Source organism: Motacilla alba, chromosome 5 (genome assembly GCF_015832195.1).
Source record: "Motacilla alba alba isolate MOTALB_02 chromosome 5, Motacilla_alba_V1.0_pri, whole genome shotgun sequence".
NCBI lineage: Eukaryota > Metazoa > Chordata > Aves > Passeriformes > Motacillidae > Motacilla > Motacilla alba.
The window spans coordinates 58476669-58495843 of NC_052020.1; the positions used below are offsets into that span (position 1 = coordinate 58476669).

Sequence of the window (19175 nt, forward strand, 5' to 3'; positions counted from 1 at the left end):
CTCCTTGCTTTGTTTACTGCTGTCTGTACTGTCCTCCAGCCTTCAAAGGGGATTCAGTGAAATCAGCCTGGCCTGATCTGTGCCATGACCCCAGATTTTTTCACAGAAAAGGCTGACTTGCATCACTGGCTCATGATTAGGAGCTACTTTTAATTACTTTTTTAGCTACCTTTCTAAAGTTGCTCCTGCCATCAGGAACCCAGCAGTGAGCCACCCCAAAGCCTCATGCTACACTCACAGAGCTTTTATGTTCACATCCACCCAGTCAGCCCCATGGATTAGCTGAGCACACAGTAAAAGGTTATGTACATCACCAAAAAAAAAAAAAACCAACAAAAAACCCAACAAAAAAGCTTTCAGAGGCACCTACTGCAGATCAGATAAGCTAGAACCTACTTTTCTCCTTCCCAGGGTATACAAATTAAGTAGCACCTTATCTGCTGGAAACACCACAAGAAGTCACATGTGCAGTGGCTGAGGTTCTCCAGGGTGACCTTAATTATTCCCTGGTGTTCTGGATCAGAACTGGTCACTCTTCTGGTTTGGGGAGGAAAGGCTATTCCTGGCTGCTGTGGCCTCCTCCTGTTCCCCCCACCTCCACCCACCAAGAGATGAAAGGATCTGGCACCCTACAGACCAGGTTAACTCATTTTTTTAATTATTCCACTCCACACATCCCCCTCCAGCACCAGCAGGACTACCCTGCTATTATAACAGCTGTAACCTAAGAGTAATAAAAAATCAAGTTTGTTTCAGGAGAATATTTATAGAAAATACAGCTGACTAATCCTCCTGCATGTTTAGCTTACGTAATACAGGCACTTGAAGAAAAACCCACCTGATCTGTATTAACTTCACTATACAGAAAATTAAAGGATGCTCTTGGCTTGCAAATACCAAATGGATTGTGTAAGAAGTGCTTCGAAACAGCTTTACTTATACCACACATCCAGCTTCCTCCAAGATTCCCAAAACTCCTGGCTATTTTGATACTCTTCTCCTCACTGACAGGCAGAGGAAGAAATTCTGGAGTAAAATAATACAGAAGCAACCAGCCCCAAGTGAGGGGCACAGGAATTACTGCAGCTACTCGGCACAGACGAGCAGGGAGATCCAGTCAGGAATACAGAAGAGCTGGTGTTTCTCCTGGGCTGGAGAAACTTTCTGCAGAAACTTCTTCCTACACGCCTTGATTTTTCTTAGCAAGTGGCTTGTTACTTGTCCCAGATTATTTTTCTGGAAAACAATTTGTTACTTTTGTTTTTGTGAAATCAAAAGACAGCTGAGTAAGTAGCACAAGAGTTTGATTAAAAGCTGACACCCTGGAAGAACCCAAGAACATGCTGATGCAGCCTGCTAGAGCATCAGGATAAGCTTCAATTAAAGCAGTCAAATAACCTGAAGTTCCAAACAACTTAATGGCTGAAAACTCTCCAGGAAGGGATGACCTGAGTCTCACAACATAAAACACAGATAACCATGATATCAAAAAAAAAGGTAGTAACTTTAACAGAAAAAAACCCCACATTTAAGATATTATTATACCAATTCCAATAGAAGTAATATGCCAGCAGAGCATTAGACTGCAAGAGGTTTCCCTTTAAGAAATCAAAGGGTAAGGGGTAAGGAAATCTCTTCTTCCACATAATGATTTCCTTAACAATCCTTATTTTCAACATTTTACTGCTCCCCCCAGCATTCATTTAACAAGGAGGCAATTTTATTGAGTGCTTTAAGCCCATCTCCAGAGCTGCCAGCTAAAACCATTCACCGCTGCATAAAATCAGCAATGTCAGTGCACAGCAAAATACAGGGTATAAACTAATCAGGTTCATTTCAAAGCATGCTTTTTATTCCAGCTAAAAGAGCACAAGAGGTGGGCAAAGCATCATGTTTAGAGAATCCTCTTTCCACCCCTAAACCTCTCATAGCACAGAGGAAATGCCACTCATCTGAGAAGGATCCATAATCCACCAAATGCCACTGGAATTGTTGGATATGGTGTTTGGTTAAATACACCCAGATACAGCAGAAAGTGAGATCTGACTTTCACTGCACTCAAAACAAGTCAGAAAAACACAAAAATCCCTTTCAAAGCAAAGTACTACACACAGCTGGGTTTCAGTGCACAGGAGGAAAGAAGGGAAGGAGGCATCCTGTTGATCCACACCACCAGAGGCTTAGGAACCACACAGCTTTGTTTGGAAACTATTTACAATCTGCTTTTAAACATCACATCAAGAAAAGGCTGCAAGTTTCAAAACTGAGACAAATTAGACTTCACAGCATGCAAGGGGACGAGAGACCTCAAAACCCACCTGCCCTGACATTCTGAACACTCTCCCAACCTATCTGTACTTCCCACATGCTCCAAGGTGCAAAACCAAACTGCTCAAATTTTAGCCTGAGGAATGAACAGTAATAACACCACGTTACAGCTGAAACTGCACTACATTAAACATGATGGAGAAAGTACATTTCACTCAAAGGAACATTTCAGCCATTTGAAAATAAAAGCACAGTCCCAACAGTCATTTCCTGAGAAATCAAGTGCTTTCCCTAAAACCCTATCAAGGACTATTTGATAGTTCCCATTTTCATAAGAAAAGGTGATAGCTCTCTCATAATTTCAGCTCACCTCCAAATACAAGCAGTGGCAATGTCATTTTTGTGATTTCACCGACAGTGGAAGAAGTTCCAGGATGTCTGTTACAGCTTTTTCAAACACTCAAGCATAACAAGAATAGTCTTATGTTGGTTTCAGTACCATTTAGCACAGAGGAAGAGATAAAATTTTCATCCATTTTGTGAATATAGGTGATCTCACCAGCAGTGCACTGAATAGAAAGTGAGGAACCCAACTACTGCATCCTGAGCTGCAACATCCAAGTCCAATTCCATCAATTTTAACATTCCTTTTAGTTTTCCTAGGGAAAAGACACCCTTACAGATGCACAGCTCCCACTTCAACCCCAACTGCTGAATAGAATCCCAAATATTTGCCTCTGAACCAGAAAATAAAGAATTGGGTTTCCTTCTTTGTAGCACTTGCAAGCATTGCTGCCTCTGAACACAGCAGCTCCCTTAATATCACTGATTCTGCACTGTATCAACTGCCCCATGGCACAAGCTGTCAAAGGGAAGGTAATCTACTGCACTGCCTGCTCCTGGCACATTTAGAGTGGGTAAGTAAAGAGAAAATGCAAAGAATTACCTTTCTGCCTGTTTTTGGTTAGCAAGTGTGTTATGTGCCCTAAAATCCACACAGGATAAATTATTCTTCATACCCTGTCTGAAAGAACTACCTGAAACCTACTGGTACAGAGGCATCACAGCACTGCTGTAACTGTGGGGGTGTTTTTAAAAAGTCTTAATAAACCAGAAATTAACAGTGCAGCAGTGCAGAGAGCTAGACTTCAATATATCTTCTTCAGACTTAAAACACACTGACAGCTTACTAATTCACAGCAACCTTGGGTGTTTGCTTTTATCATCATCTATAACAAAGTTAATCAGACATCTCTAGCCAGGAAAAGATTTCTGCAAAGCCATTAGGTGTTTACTGCTGATCAGCAGAATGAATTCTGATCTATGTACCTTCGTGACAGTCAAGTCTTTCAGTTTCACACTTTCACCAACAGAATTTGGAGATTTGCTCCCCTTAAGAGGGCTTCCCAAAATGCTACATAAAATAAACATCGACCTTCCACAGGCCTCAGAAAACACCACTTACTAAGAATGAATCAAAGCAACACAAGTGAGGAATCCTAATGTTTTTTCACGTCCAAATGCTCAGAGATCCTGATGTCAGAAGAATCTCACTCCAGAGCTTGGTGCAGCAGCACCTGAACAGGAGACCTTGCACTGCTGTGCTCTGCAGATGGGAAGGCATCTCCTCCTCACTGAAGCAGCAAGAGACTTTTATGCAAGACAGCCACACAAGACTGTGTTCACACACAGATGCAAGCTCTGGAACTCTGAAGCCACGCTGAAGGCTCTAAAGCAGAGAAATTTCCTAGAGCAAAACTCTCACTCAGCTCCTTTGCAGGGCTATTCCAGCCTGCCTACTTCTGGTTAAACTCTGCAAGCTGAAGTTTCATTCCAACAGATATTAAGTAATGTGCACAAGTGGCACAATAGCTTGTAGCAAAGAAAATAAGTTTAAAACCACAGATAGTTCTCCCTCAAATTATTTCCTTTGGAAATCCAGCTCTTTTTCTCTGCCAACACCCACAAAGACAGACAGCATACTATTACTATTTTCGTTCACCAGCTTTCAAGAAAACAAGCCGCCCCATATGTTTCTCTCTATTTCTTTGGACTACTTTGATTTTAAAGGCAAGGACGCCCTATGGGGCAAATCAGACCAAGAAAACAGAGGATCTGTTTAAAGCCATGTTTCCCCAAGCACAGGCCATAATACCAAACAGCTTTACAGGACTCAGAAGTAGCTTTTGCAAGCCAAATGGAAATTCAGCTGTGGAAATAAAGCTCACAAGCCCAAGACTGAAATTGGAAGTGCAATGCCCAGCAAAGCATGACTGCAGGAGCTAGTTCAGAGACACAGAAATCAAGTAATTGATTACAGCTGCCTGGCTCCAGAGATTCCCCGTTGCCCTCAAGTTTTTATACCTGACATCACTCTCCATAAGGGCACCTTGGCCATGCAGCACTGTTTCCAGCTGAAGAGGGGAGCGGTACAATGCTGAAGAGCTCTGCAGCCACTGCAGTGCGTGAGGATGTGCAAGACTCAGATTGTGTCTGTACTATCTTTTTTTTATGTGGGCTTTGCAGATGGCAAATTCTTTCCTGTCCTCCCTTGCCCAGCTAAAGGTGCTACATGTGCATTTCAGAACATAAACCCTTGTTACTCTGTCAATTCTTTGGCATTATATCCATAGGAATATGTCTGAGGGTGTCTCACAACTCTTTTCCTTTCCTCCTACAGCCCTATCAAAAATAAGCATTCGTAGAAATCTCTCAGGCTGCACCACCTTCAGGGGGAGCAGGAGATAAGAATGACATCCAGAAATACTCACACCCCACCAGTTTGTTTCAGTATCTTTGTAAAACTCACAAGCAAATCTCCTGGAATTGCCCATTAGAAAGGAACAAGCCTGAAATCTACTGGAGAGGCATTCATGTCTGGACAAATCCCAAATTTTTCCTTTTAGAGTTTCAGCCAAGGACAAAAATCCTCCACTAGGCTGTTTTACAACCACTAAGAAAAGAAGACTTTCCACATCCAGAAAATTTAAATGTTTGAGTAACACAGAATACTGTTCTTAGCTCTGAACTGAGCTCATCCATGAGGCAAAATGAGGCTGCTAAGCTACATGAGACATTGTTGACAATTCTCAAAGCAGTTTCAGGTTGTGTTCAAAATGACTCAAAAAAGCTGGTTTTCCAAGAAAGCAACACTCAGAGTTATTCTCTTCTACACCCAAACCTCTCCTACATGCATCCCTCAGTTACCTGGGGTAGCAGAACATTTGTGTCCATTCCCACTCGCTCAGACTCGACATCCCGACATGGTTATTACCACTGCAGGCAGCAGAGGTGAAGCACTGGTAGTGACAAGGAGAACAATGAAAAAACAAGGAGTTTCATAAGCCAGGGAACCAGCAAAGCATGATTTCCTCTGGGTACATGTCTTGCAGTTGGATTCCTCCTTTGTCTACGGAGGTGACAGCTCCAATTGAAGCTTTTTCTCAGAGGTGAGAATCAGTCACATGGATTCCCTGATGTCTAACAAGGAGGGGGTAGGAAGCTCATTCATCTTTACAGCCTCTCCTCACCAAAGCTCAAATAGCATCGGGAGGCTGTGGAATAAAATCAGTTCAGTGACATCCTTCATTTCCAGTTACAGACTACAACCTCACCTGTCACTACATCTCTCACTAAATCACAGCATATTCACCAGAGGCAGATGGAAAATTACTGGGAGAGGGAGCCCGTGGAGCCAGCAGAGCTGAGGCTTCAGTGTCCTGCAAGAAAACTGCCTGGGCAGCCAGGAGGAGTGACTGCTTCTCTCCAGCTGTGGCATCACCATCCAAAATTGACACCGTGTTCTGCCCCAACACCACATCCCACACCACAAGCAGCAGCAGCTCCAGAGGCTACTGATGCCTTGCAAAGGATGACCTAGAACAGAGGCTGGACGGAGCTAAAGAATAAAGGAGGGATTTATTAGGAGGCCTCCATGGATCCACCTTGGACAGAACAAGAGCCCAGCCAGGGCTGCACCCAAGATGAACCAAAATGGTCACAAAATCCATGACCGGTCATGGGATCTCTCACTTTTAAAAGTCTGCTCCATTTGCATATTGGAGTTCATTGTCCAGTTCCAGCTCCAGCCCATGCAGTCCCATCCTTCTTGTTTTTCTCTCTTCAGTCCATGTTCTTTGTGCTCTTGGGCTGAGATTTGGATCATTTGTCCTTCGTGCCCAGCTAGAGAAGGAATTGTTTTGTCTCCTTATGCTGTGAAGAGAGCTTACTATCTTCTAATATGAAGCCTAGACCCACACACTAAAATAGCACAGACCCTGAAAAATATAAAAGCTAAAACCTGAAGCATCGCTACAAGCAGTTATGACCATCAGCAAAACAAGCACCTGTTCAGAACTTCTCCAGATTTTAACTAGGATTCATTTATGCCAAGACAAACTGCCCATCTGAACAGTCATTATGTGGACTTTTGTTCTTCCAAAACAAACAACAAATAACAGGAAACTAAAAGGTCCTGTCAAATTCTGCTTGCCATACCACATTTTTTATATTTTGACAACAGCTGTCACACTGCATAGATCCGTACATCAAATAAACTCAGTCTTTCTCCAAATACAGAGTAAAGCCTAGAAAGAAAAGCAGAAAGAAAATGAAATGTGTGTTATCCCTAACCAGACCAGCCTTTAGATTTAACAATGGCTAAGTAAACCAAAGGCTGCTCACTTACACAAGCTCCACTTAGTTCATGCACAAGTAAGAATGGTGCAGGAGGTGGGAGAACATCCCTTTGGACTCATGGTTACAATAAATGAGCTGTTTTTACAAATGAATACACTTATTTTCTGGATATTAAAGAGCATCATACATTCTTATCTCTCTTAGTTTAACTCAGCTAAGTGTTTTGGTCTCTTGACTTAGGCATGACAAACTGATCTTCAACGCATTTCTCAGTCTCTGCACAGCACAAAGCATCCCACTTTTACCACCTGACATATTCGTAACTAATTTCATCAGCACACAAAATTCAGACAGCTGGTTTTTCTCAACTGTCATCTCTGCCCAAAACTTACAAATAAGCCCATACTCCTTCTGGCTTGGGTCTGAATAGAGTCTGCAACTGGACCCAAGCCAACCCCAAATCCAGTTCCTTCCTTCCTGCCTGCACTGGCCACAGAATGCCCAGAGGTCAAAGAGCAAATCACTTTTGCCTCAATCTGCTTACCCTTTCAACAAAGCATCATTTTACCATTGTTCTCTCTACACCAAGAGATTGCCAGCAGGTAAAGCCAAATCATAAACCAGTCTCCTCCCAAGAGCTGAAGGTGCAAACCAGCAATAGGTGATCAGAGGCCAATTCCCGAGTTGAATTTGAAGTCACATTGCACATAATAAACTAGGAGGGTACAGAGAGCTTGACTTAGACCCTGCTAATCACTTAAACCCTGGCTTTGCTTACAGAGGGAGCTGTACTTTCTGTAGTCTCCCTGCATCCTTACATGGACAGCTATTTGCTGGATAACACCAGTCTGCATGCTGGAAACTCTGAACTTGCAATAAAACTGGATATATGGCACTCAGTTTTGCAGCTGCAAGTGGGATTGCACAACCAGAGATAAGGCACAGCTAAGTGAGCAATGGAACTCCAGCATTTTGTGCTCAAACATGGAAAAAGGCACCAAACCCAAGTCAAAAGTTAAAGCTCTTTTGCTCTGACAGCAAGCAGACAAACTACTGGAAAAAATCCAGCTTAGTTATCTTTCATAGTCAAAAGGAGGAACATATCCAGAGATATTGGGAAAGCTCCATCAAAGTCTTTTAAATGGGCACAGGGATTCATTATGAAAAAGGGCAGGAAAAAAACATTTGGGTATTAAGAAAATATTTACAGAAATTACAGGAACAATTTGCAGTGCACATCCCTAAAAGCAAACAAGTAGCTTGCAGTCTCTACCCTGGCACCTTGAGCAAGGCGTCTCAGCTAGGGAACAAATCCCAGCACAGTCAGTGAGAACAAAGCACTGCAGCTTCCATGGCACTGCCCACGGAGGCAGATCCTGCAACCTCCCACACTGCCAGCACCATCCAAGGGCAGCTGCACCACCAGTGCTGTTCTGAGGCATCTCTCATCTTTCATTTTCATTCTTCCAGCAAAGCCCAGCCTAAAACAAAAGTGGAGTAAAAAAAAAATCATGCAAGGCTTGTCCATTTGGCTGTTGCCAAACTTCCTTCTCCACTTTTTGCTCTGATGGAAGAAGTTACTCAGCTGCTCACATGAACCAACACCTGCCTCCTCACAGATCTGCCCCAACACCAAATCATTCCATTTGCTTAATTTGCCAGTAGTTTTTTTTTTTTTTTTTTGCAAAAGCCACCAAGGTACTGACAGCCCATTTAATTAAATCTTCTAGCAGAGTCAGATGAGGGAACACTTAGGAGGAATTCCTCTGAATTCTTCAGACGTGCAGCAGGGCACTGCCACCTCTCCCATCACACGAGGCTCTGGAATGGGACTTCTGCCCACTGCCCAGCACAGCAAGCCACACACCAAACTCACAAATCAAAACTCACTCCCTGATGCACTGAGAGACTACTCCAGGAAATTTGAAGATTCAGAATGCAATTCAAAGTAAGTATTGCATGTATGTTAGCAGGAAGGCCAGGGCAAGCACAAGGTAATGAATCCTATCAAGTCTGAAAGATTCGTCTTCAACACCAAAATGATTTTGAATCCAAGTACTGAGAGCAAGTAGCTGTGCAGCTCAGAGGTCAAACATGCACTAGGAGGAAGGCAACTTGAAAGTACAGCAACATCTTGGTATATTAGTCAATGTTCCATAAAAAACACCGTCAGTCTGTGAGGTGCTGAACCCTGGCACAGGATGTGCTGGGAAGCAGGAACCACGCAGCCCTCGCCATCTTTCACCAGCGCGGCGTCTCCTGTGAAAGGAGGACACACACAAACTCTACTCCTGTTTCAAAGGCTGTGCCTCCACCAGCACTAAATCACACACCAACAATCAAAATGAATTCAAGCTGTTGCACATGAAGAAATACAGCTGTGCTTATATCAAAGTTTCAGCCCATTAACTTCTGTGTCCAGACTAAACAGTTCTTTCACTCTTCCTAGGGGCACGTGCTCCAGGGTTTGCACGTTTGGGCTCCAGTTTATTTGTAACAGGCAAGCAGGGATTTAAGCTTTTATTCACTTCAATTTATTTACTTTCATACAGTGATTAATTGTCTTCACAGTCAGTCCCACCACACTTGTCTTCACACTCTGTCCTCACCCATGACATTTCCATGCCTCAAGAGGATACACCTTAGAAGTTTGAAGCCTGTTTGTTGAGGCATTGCTAAAGCCAGTCAGTTTGAAGAATAAAATTCTTTCATGACAACTTCTGAACTGGATTCTAAATTAAAGACAGCACACACACACATTTCTGGGTGAAGAGTAATTTGAAAGCCCACTAAACACATCATTACAGTTCAGTAAGTGCTTCAAAAAGTTAAAATGTGTTCCTCAGAAAGAAACACTGAGAATTTTTTGTCCTCGATTCCTTGAATATAAAGAGGAAAAAAAAATTTGCAACAATAGAGGTCAATTAATATGACAGTACTCAAGGAGAAGACCACAATGCTTCTTGGCCTTCTCTTTTTAACCTACTGTGTGCCAGATGCCTCATAACTTTTCTTGCCTGTCTCCACTCCTTTGGGGAGGCAGCACAACAGACATTTTACACAGTATCTGACTCGCTGCGCAGCTGCCTGCTGGCACCTCTGGTAAACACAATTAGTTGCTACACAGCAATGTAGTTAATCATAGTTAATACAAGCAATAAATATGACAGAAGAGTATCAGGTCTTTATTGACAAACACTCAGTGAGGGCACGTGTGGCCTTTGTAACAATTCCCAAGCCTTGTGCTACCCAGATTAGGTACAGCCCACGTCAACTCCATCCTCCTTGAAACACAAGTTGTATCTACAGTGAGGTCAGCATGAAATGTTGAAAATTATACTGTTAAATGACCTATGAAGTAAGTCATTTCCAGAAGCACAAAAGAGAGCCTGCTTGCTTTCCCTCTCTCCAACTAAACAAGCTGCTATTGAAAGCAGGATGCCTAAACAGGTCCTTCAGCTATCAGCACCTTTACATCATTCCTCATCAAACGGAGCTCATCTCCAAACCACTTTGCCTTTAACACAACAAACTCTTCAGCTTTGCAGACGTTGTCTGGATCCATTTTCACAACTGCTGTTTATAATGTGCTCCCTCCAGATGACATTTCAGTTGTGAAACAGAGGAAAGCTTTTAGCTGAATTACTCTCTCCTCTCCATGAGCCAATAACTGCTGTACTACCCAGCTGTGTGTGTGCTTCCCAGTGACCTCACACGAGAACTTCCAAGGCTGGAATATGAAGGACTGAGTGAAATTTCATTGCAAAACAGCTGATAGTTGCTATTTTTAGGAACAAAGGTTAAACTAATCAGAAGGAGTAATTGTAGAAGCATTGTCTAGATGAAGACAATCCAAGTCCAGTGTCACCTTGTTCACACATCACTCATAACTCCATCACACTAAAACGCTGCATCCTCCCACCACACACCCTCAGTGACAAGTCTTCAAATACCAAATATTTAAAACTGCTGAAGTTTCACCATACAGGGATTTCCTACAAGGACTGTCTTCCTGAATCCTAAGATCTTTTAACTCCAGCCAGTAAGTGCTGTTTGTGGGAAGGGCAGAGATGTTTATTTCTAGGCAAACCCAAAGACAGGTTACTCTTACTGCTGAACTCCCAGCACCACGATGCCTACTCAGACTTTTAAGAAAACCCTACAAACAGTTTGCTGCCCGCTGCACCCCCTCTGCTCCTTGTTTGGTTTTAAATCATTATTCAGCCATGGACACTGCAGAGACCCGGGGAGAGTATTTGCGCAGGAGGTGACATTACAAGGTCAGAGGGTCAGCACAGAGGGGGCACAGCTGGTGGGACAGCACTGCTCCTGCTCCTGACCAGCGCTCACAGCTCACTAATCTCTGCTTTGGAACCCCCACTGCTCTCAACTGTACTCTTTGCTAAACATGAGCACCAAGACTATGCCAGGCTAGCAAGTAATAGGATTAAAGCAGTCTAATCCCAGATGTTACTTACAGTTTGTCAGACAAGGCACAAATTGGTCCCCCAAAGTACAGGGATGTCACTATGAACTCAAGACCCAGGATCAACCCACAAAAAGCTACACCAGGAAATGCCTAAAAATGAACATGATGCAAAAATAAGGGAGGCATAAAATTCTGAACTGCACTTTATCAAGAGGGAAACAAACCCTCTGAAGGAAAGGCAGGAGCCCCTCAACAGATTGGTCTATGCAGGTGTAGTGAAAAATGCAAGGGCACCATTTAGTGATGTCTTTATAAAACAAACAGAATGAGCAGCTTTGCCTCAGAAGTCTCTGGAAGCAGGCATACTCCCTATGCCAGCATCCTCATTCCTGTCCCTCAAGGTTTAAACTCGTGACAAGTCACATGCAAGCTTCCAGTGGTGACCTTGGGACAGAGCAAGAATAAACATAAGGATTTCTGTTGATAAAAGAAAAAGCATCCCCAACACAAATGAGATTTAGGGTATCAAACAGTAGAGGCAAAAAAGGATTTGACAGCACAAAGTACACTGGCAACCAGCTCGAGACCCTGCTTCAAGCTGGGAGCTTAGACCAAATCCTCCTCTACTTCACTTGCCTTGCTGACCACAGGACAAGTAAGCCACAAGTATGACAGTGCAGAATAACCAGACTGAGATGACCACAAGAGGCACGGAACAAAGACTGCAGCTAACACACCAGAGGAGTCACCTTTGGAAGGTTTCACAGCCACACGTACTCAGGACAAACTGGGAACGTGCAGATGACACCAACAGGAAACACAACACTTCTGTAGGACTTTACAAACAGTTGTAAAACTTCTCTGCTGGCACCCTGAACTAACAAACCCCACCTAGAGCAAAGCACAGGCTTGGTACTACACTCACACACCTTCTCATTAGGGTACAGAAGAAGGAGTTGGTTATCTTAAAGTATCAAGTTTGTACCTTCTATCACTACTGAGCAAGTCAGAGAGCAGCATTAGTTCTGTAAGTATAAACCAGCCATCATTTCAGTTTGAACTGGATAATAAATTCCTGACTTCTTAGGAAAAGTCTGTTCTCAAGCAACCTTGTAATCACAGTTGAAGAACAGCCTGCTGTTAAGAAGGAACATGAAATAGCTTAAGTAAGATACTGCTTTCAACAACAAAAAACAAACCTTAACAGCCTAGAAAGTAACTTCTTGGTTTATATGCATATTTTAAAGTAAACAAGTGGACTGTTACAGTATTTACCCATTTACAAATTCCAGCTGAAAATGGAAAACTATTCATCCCTGATTCTGCCAGGGCTGAAGAGGAACAGCTACACGGTTCTATGCAAGAAGTGCACCAAAGGCAAAGTCCTACATTTCCCAGACTTGTTTATTCAGAGTAAACTGTTTTCCATATTTTAAGAAAAAAACCCCGAGTCTTTCACTTCCACATGTGTGACCTCCTGCCTGTACACACCAAGGGGATTAGTTTAACTTCCAGAATGCACTCAGATTCCTTTTTATAACAAACATTAAACACGCAGACGTTTGATGCTGTGATTTGCTTCAATAAACATAGATTTTAGAGTCTGACGTTTCTGCTCTCTGATTTTACATCGGTACTGAGATGTTGTGAATAAAGCCTACAGCTGGATACAAATCTGCACTCTGAGAATGTCAAAAGTACTCCAAGGAATAGGATGGCTGCAAAAAACCAACTCAAGTATGTTTTCTTTCTTAGCTTAAATGAAGCAAAACGTTTGCTCTACCCAGCCACTCACAAGCTTTCCTCAGATATAATCCTTTCCACTGTTTTCCTACACTGCAGTTAATGTTCTATTCAGACACAATTCTTCTGGTGTTTGATTAATCTCCTTGCAAGTTCTGAACTGACCCTGATCACACATTTGCAATATGCACATATAAGATCCACCATAAACCCAGCACAAGACATAAAGGTCACCAAGAAGCCACTGTCAATATCAAAGAAAAAAAAAAAAAAAACCACCAAAAAACCCAAAATCTATTTCTACAGAACAGCAGCCTTCCAGCTATGACTGCTGGAGCCAATGATTCTCAGAGAATCATGACCTTGAACACATTTAACTGGTAGTTCCCATTATGTGCTACAGTCCTTCCTTTAAATGAAAGCTAAAGTACATTTTCAAATAAGGCTTAAAAGCAGAACTCGAGTCACCTAAGCAGCTTCACCAATATATCTACAGCAGATAGTGCAGGAAATCACCAAGTCATTAAACCAAGCCTCAGACTGGTATCAGCAAATCCATCTATGTGCAAACTAAGTCCCAGTTTAATGCCACAGCCAGGATGACTCTGCCTCTTCCTTCAGCCCATGAACAGCAGCAAACAGCACTCAAGGACAAGCAGAGATCCCACACTGATTCTGCATTTGTCAACACCACTGGAAACCTGCACTGGCTCCTTCCTGAACTGCACAGCAAGAAATGAACATGAGTGATGTGAAAAGCCAGACAGGTGGGTTAAAAAAACAGAAATGTGTTTATAAGCAGAAGACACTTCAGAAACTTTATCTACCCTGCAAGCAGGTAGTGGTAGTGGGAACTCTGATCAGTGAGAAAAAGCCAGTATGAAAAACAGGAATTTAAAAATGCATGTCCCTTCAGATTAACACAAAAAGACTGCTTCAGATCTAAAGTTGCTTCAACTATAAAGTGGTCCATTAAAGAGAAGAGCTTCCCAAAAATTACCACAAAACGTATGACTGTAAACAGAAGTGAGAATTTTTGTAGAATCCCAGAATGGATTGGAAGAGACCTTAAAGACCACTCAGTTCCAACCCCCTCCTATGGGTAGGGACATCTTCCACCAGACCAGGCTGCTCCAAGACCTATCCTTTTACTCTACTTTCTCAAAAGGTTAAATTTAAGCAGAACTACAGCCTGTTTATTCAAGGATGTCCAAGAATCCACATTAAACAATGTACATGTAACAACTCACAGTGGCTTCTTTCAGCACTGGAGCCTCCAAATTAACCAATTCATTTATTTTAAAGGTAGTCAATGGAAAATTTACACGTAAAATGTTGGCAGCAATTTCAAAATGACTACTGTAAAACAGTGAGGGACAGTCTCACTGTTTGTTTAACCAGACAACTGAGTGTTGTCTGGTTAAATTTAAAAAATGCATTAGATATTGCAAAATCCAGTAAGTCTGTAAAACAAAGTCTTCCTCAGCTGAGGAAGACTGCACCTCCTTGCTAAGGAGTAGCAAACACCAAGAAGGCCCTTGGTTAATAAGGAATATTCCATTCACATGTACACAACTACCAGAAACTCCATCCAAAAAAAGTATTCCATGTCAGGTGGAAATCTTTCACTGCTACAGAACTCAGCCACTGACTACAGCTCACGTCTCTCTGCTGTTCCTCCTTCAATTTACATCATTTTAATCAAGTGGCTTTCCTGAGCGGTCACAACTGCCCACCCCCACCGGGCAGTCCCAAAGGATTTAAGGGCACCAGGCCACTGACACCTGCCTTCTGTGACAGTCACCCCCTGCAGCCAGGGACCGGCTCCTCCGGGCATTCAGCAGAAGTGACACTGCTGGAATAAAGGCTTCAGGACACAATTCAAACCGAGGGGACAAAGGGGGGCCAGGACACACACCTCAAAACATTAAGGCACCAGAGAAATCACACAAAGCTACTGACAAAGGCAGTAACAAACACCCTGACACTATTCAGGTACTTGGAACTGCATTCAGCACCTCCTTAACTCCCCGCAGCCCCACGTTCCAAGAAATATATAATGAGCCATTACTTTGACAGGACTTCAAACAAAGCTGCTTTCTTTTTGTTTCTTCAAAAAGAATTAGAATATGAATGTTGCTGCTTCACCAAGAAATCCAGAGCCTTTTGCGAGCAGATGATGCCACGAGCAGATGTACACAAGCAGACTCACAATAAAGCAGATGATCTCTTCTTTACCAGCCATCTTGACCTGTCTGGCTCGATTTCCATAAACTGTTTCTATTCACTACAACATTGATTATGTAAACCTCGGCAAAACCTTAACCAAACACACTCTGCCACATCGCTGCCAGCACAGAGACGTAGCACAGAGCTGGGAGAAGGTTATCAAAAATGTGTTTGCTGCACACACCAAACGCCTCGGGCTTCACTGGAGCTCACACTGAGCAATCCCAACTATTGAGACAATAAGGAACGGGCCCTGCTGGGAGAGCCACCTCCTGCCAAAAAAACACCTTCCCCTCCGTTTAAAGGTCAAGGTACAGCAACCCCACTCTAAATACTGCTAAGGCAGAGCGAGAGCAAAAGATAAAGGGAAAGTTTTGTCATCTTAAAAACAGGAGCTCAGCAGTTTGCCAGGTATGCCAATTCCTTTGTTCATCATCCTTTTCACCACCTAATTTAAAAGTCTCACAGTTCAAGACACAAGTTATTCATCAACATCACAATCAAGGTTTTTTTTAAAAAAAAAAAAACAACAACCCACACAGTGTCTCAAAACAGCTTTTTCTTTTCTTTTTTTTTTTTTAAACCTAGCTGCGAGGCTGCTCTATCAATTTTAATCAGGCAGTTGTAACAGGAGCTGCAACAGTAGGCTTCTGCTGGTCCCCAGGTCTCAGTTTCACTGCAGGGAGGAGAGCAGATTTACATTGTCTTATTTAAATCAAACTCCAGATTACACGATTTTAATACAAAACAGGTATTAAGTGTTTTTTTTAGCATACTGAACAGCTTAAGCTGTTCTAAGAGTTCCCAGTCACAAATGTTGAGTCACCAAAGAGAGGGATGTTTGCATTATTTATGGCACTACAAACATTTAAGACACCTCTGATAGGACACGCAGTAATGAACCCCTGAAGTGGCAAAGGGCTCTTAAAACAACAATCTTCAGTCTAAAAATTAAAAATACAGTCACTGAAGTCATGAGATTTCCTGGATTGCTTCCATCGCGTCCACCTAGCCCTACACCCCATTGTGTGAGCAGTGACAGCCAATGCCCCATTGTTTGAGTGCAGCCACAGGGACACTCAGCTCCCTTGCACAGACTTGTCCCTTCCTGCACTGCAAGGACAACAGCATCTGTCTGCATTTTCAGTACCTCTTACACCTACAAGACGCAGCCTCAGTAGTTTTAGAGAACGGCTGAAACTCAAACAGGACCCAAACTCAGCCACATACATTTTATTTCAATTTTATTGGCGTGTTTCAACACACACAGTGAAGATCAAGAGCCCAGCAGAACCGATAAGCCGAGATCAATGCGTCCCCATATTAAAGGCAAAGCGCACCAGACTCTGCCAGGTTAAGATCAGAGCCAAAACATTTCATACTTCTGCACTTTCAACTGCTGCTAAAAATAGTAAAGCAACAGAAAGGAAAATGCTTCCAGCTGTGCACAAAGAGCCTCTGCAGCACAACATCAATTTATGCACTCTAATTTAATTAAAGATTCTGCATTATACTATGACTTTATTGTCAGAGACAGTGTTGCACAGCTGAGCTCACCCTCCATTGCCACGAATGAAACAGCGAGGACGTTTCTTTATTAAATTTAGTGCTATATGGGTATTCCTCACGAATCAAGGGACTTCAATTCAAGGATTTCAAGTACCAGCTACGCCACGTTCATGACAGCAGCTGTGTTTTATTCCACGGTAACTGCATCTTGACCCAGTCTCGTGACAGGAAACATTTAGCATCCCTTAAGGAAAAAAAAAGGTGCACAACTGGATACGAGCACCCAGCCTGGATTGCTCTTTTTCAAGCAGCTCTTCTGCAAAGGTGAAGACCTTTCTTTAGGAAAGCGCCGAAACAGAACAAAAATCCCTAACAAACCAGAACAGGGTTTCCCTACGACCTTGCAGCAAATCTGTTCCAGGTTCTGGGGGAGGCTGAGTAACGCAGCGAGGCTGTGACCGTGCTGCTTCGCGGCTGACTCCAAACCTTTCCGCTGTGTTCAGCACCGAAAAATTACTCCATTAACCACACGTTACCACGTATTGAACTACCAAAATCCAGCGTGTCTCTTCTGAGGCCGGCGAGGGCTCTCAGCACGCACGGCTTAGACGCTTCTCCCTCATCTGCCTCCGCGGCGCTCAGCGGAGCGGCGGCGAGCTTTAACAGCAGGGCAACAGCGTAATGCCAAGCGGATTACTTCAAGATCCATATCAAGCCGAGAAAATAAACATTTCCACGGCGAATCTGAATATAAGCGCTTCAGCCTCCCCGTTCCGAAGTCATCTCCCTGCCATCTGCAAGGAGGACGCCGTCTCCCGGAGCCAGCGGCCGAGGGACGGGGCCCGCAGCGGGGAGCGGGGGGGTTTGTGTGCCATAACCCCGCTCCCCAGGCCCCGCAAGAAGTTTCTTCCCCGAGCCCCGCCGTGACCTCGATGCCCGAGAGCGGCCGGACCCCGCTCCGTCCGTCCCTCCGGCACCGGGACCCCGCAAGGGCCGCGCCGGCACCGGGACCACCATCCATCCGGCACCGGGACCGTCATCCATCCATCCCGGCACCGGGTCCCCGCTCCATCCCTCCCCGCTCCCCTCCGGCACCGGGTCCCCGTCCTCATTCCAACCCTCCCCGCTCCCCTCCGGCCCCGGCACCCCGCAACGGCCGCACCGCGCGCCCCGCCACGCACCGGGACCGAACCCCCCTTAACGCCTCCATCCCTGCCCGCTCCTCCCAGGCACCGCGACGCCCCCATCCATCCCTCCCTACTCCCCTCAGGCAACGGGACCCCCTCCCATCCATCCTTCCCTGCTCCCCTCGGGCACCGGGAGCACCCCCCCGCCTCCGGCGGCCGCGCCGCGCACTCGGCCGGGGAGAAGGCGGGAAGCGCCACGCGCCCCCTCGCGCCCCCCTCCAGCTCCGAGCGCTCCCTCGCAGCGCGGAGACGTGGCCGCCGCCGAGCCGGAGGCTGGCAGGGGGCAGCCCCCGCCGCTCCCGCCGCCCCGGGACCGCCGCGCTTCTCCCCCCCGCCACCTCCCCGGAGCCCCTGCCCAGCACTCACCCCAGCACCACCAGCTCCCCATACTTGACGGGCTCCTTGTTCAGCGCGCACAGCTCCTCCTCGCTGGGGGAAAACATGGGGCCGCCGCTGTGCTAGCACCGGCCGCCCCGTCCGAGCCGCCGCCGCGGGAACGCGTCCCGAGCGGGCTCCGCTCCGCTCTGCGCCGCCGGCCACCGGCAACGGCCACTACACCGCGGGGGGCGCGGGGGGCGGGGCCGCCGGGGGGACGGACCAACCCGCCGCCGCGAGGGGGCGGGAGGAGCGAACGGGCGCCGTCCCCCCCCCGCGATGCTGCGAGTGGCCCCGCCCTCCCCGCGCCCATTAACGGCCGGCGGACGGGGCGGGGCTGGGCGAGGGTGAGCCCCGCCCCCTCCCGCGCCGCGCTCCCCCCCCCCCCCCGCACAGGCAGCAGTGGTACGGCCCGGCCGTGTTATGTAAACATAGAGTAAAGGGGACCCGGCCGCTCTTAAAGGGGCCGCGCACCGGCGGCCGCAGGGGTCACCGAGGGGTTCCGAGCGGGGGCTCTGGGTCACCTCAGCCCGGGTTGCACATCACCTGTGGGGCTCTAGATCCCCTCCTGCCCCCGGGATGCACGGCGTGTCTCTAGACCCGCGCTGCCCCGGGTTTGGGTCACGGCGGGGCCGCAGTGTGGGCTGGGGGCGCTGAAGCAGCTCCCCGAGATCCCCACAGAGCGCCCGGAGCTCCTCCTGCCCCTGAGGGAGCGGCGCAGCCCCTGCACCTTCCGTGGGCTCCACCGTCACACCCTGCCCTTGCCGTGCTCCCCTGTCCCACCTCCTGGCCCCCAT

The 19175-nt window shown here is 45.7% G+C and overlaps 1 protein-coding gene across 5 annotated transcripts in view; it reads right to left on the reverse strand.

Moving 5' to 3' along the window:
* The window catches only part of PELI2 (pellino E3 ubiquitin protein ligase family member 2), a 66542-nt gene extending 47946 nt beyond the window's left edge, over positions 1 to 18596 (reverse strand). For 2 of the 5 annotated variants that reach the window (XM_038138114.1, XM_038138113.1), the window contains exon 1: positions 18370 to 18595. In XM_038138114.1, the coding sequence (XP_037994042.1) occupies positions 18370 to 18446 (77 nt within the window). In that variant the 5' untranslated portion in view covers positions 18447 to 18595. Of the gene's footprint in view, positions 1 to 18369 lie in introns of all 5 variants that reach the window. The other 3 variants (XM_038138111.1, XM_038138115.1, XM_038138116.1) reach the window with 3 other exon arrangements.
* Between the last annotated feature and the right edge of the window lie 579 nt (positions 18597 to 19175).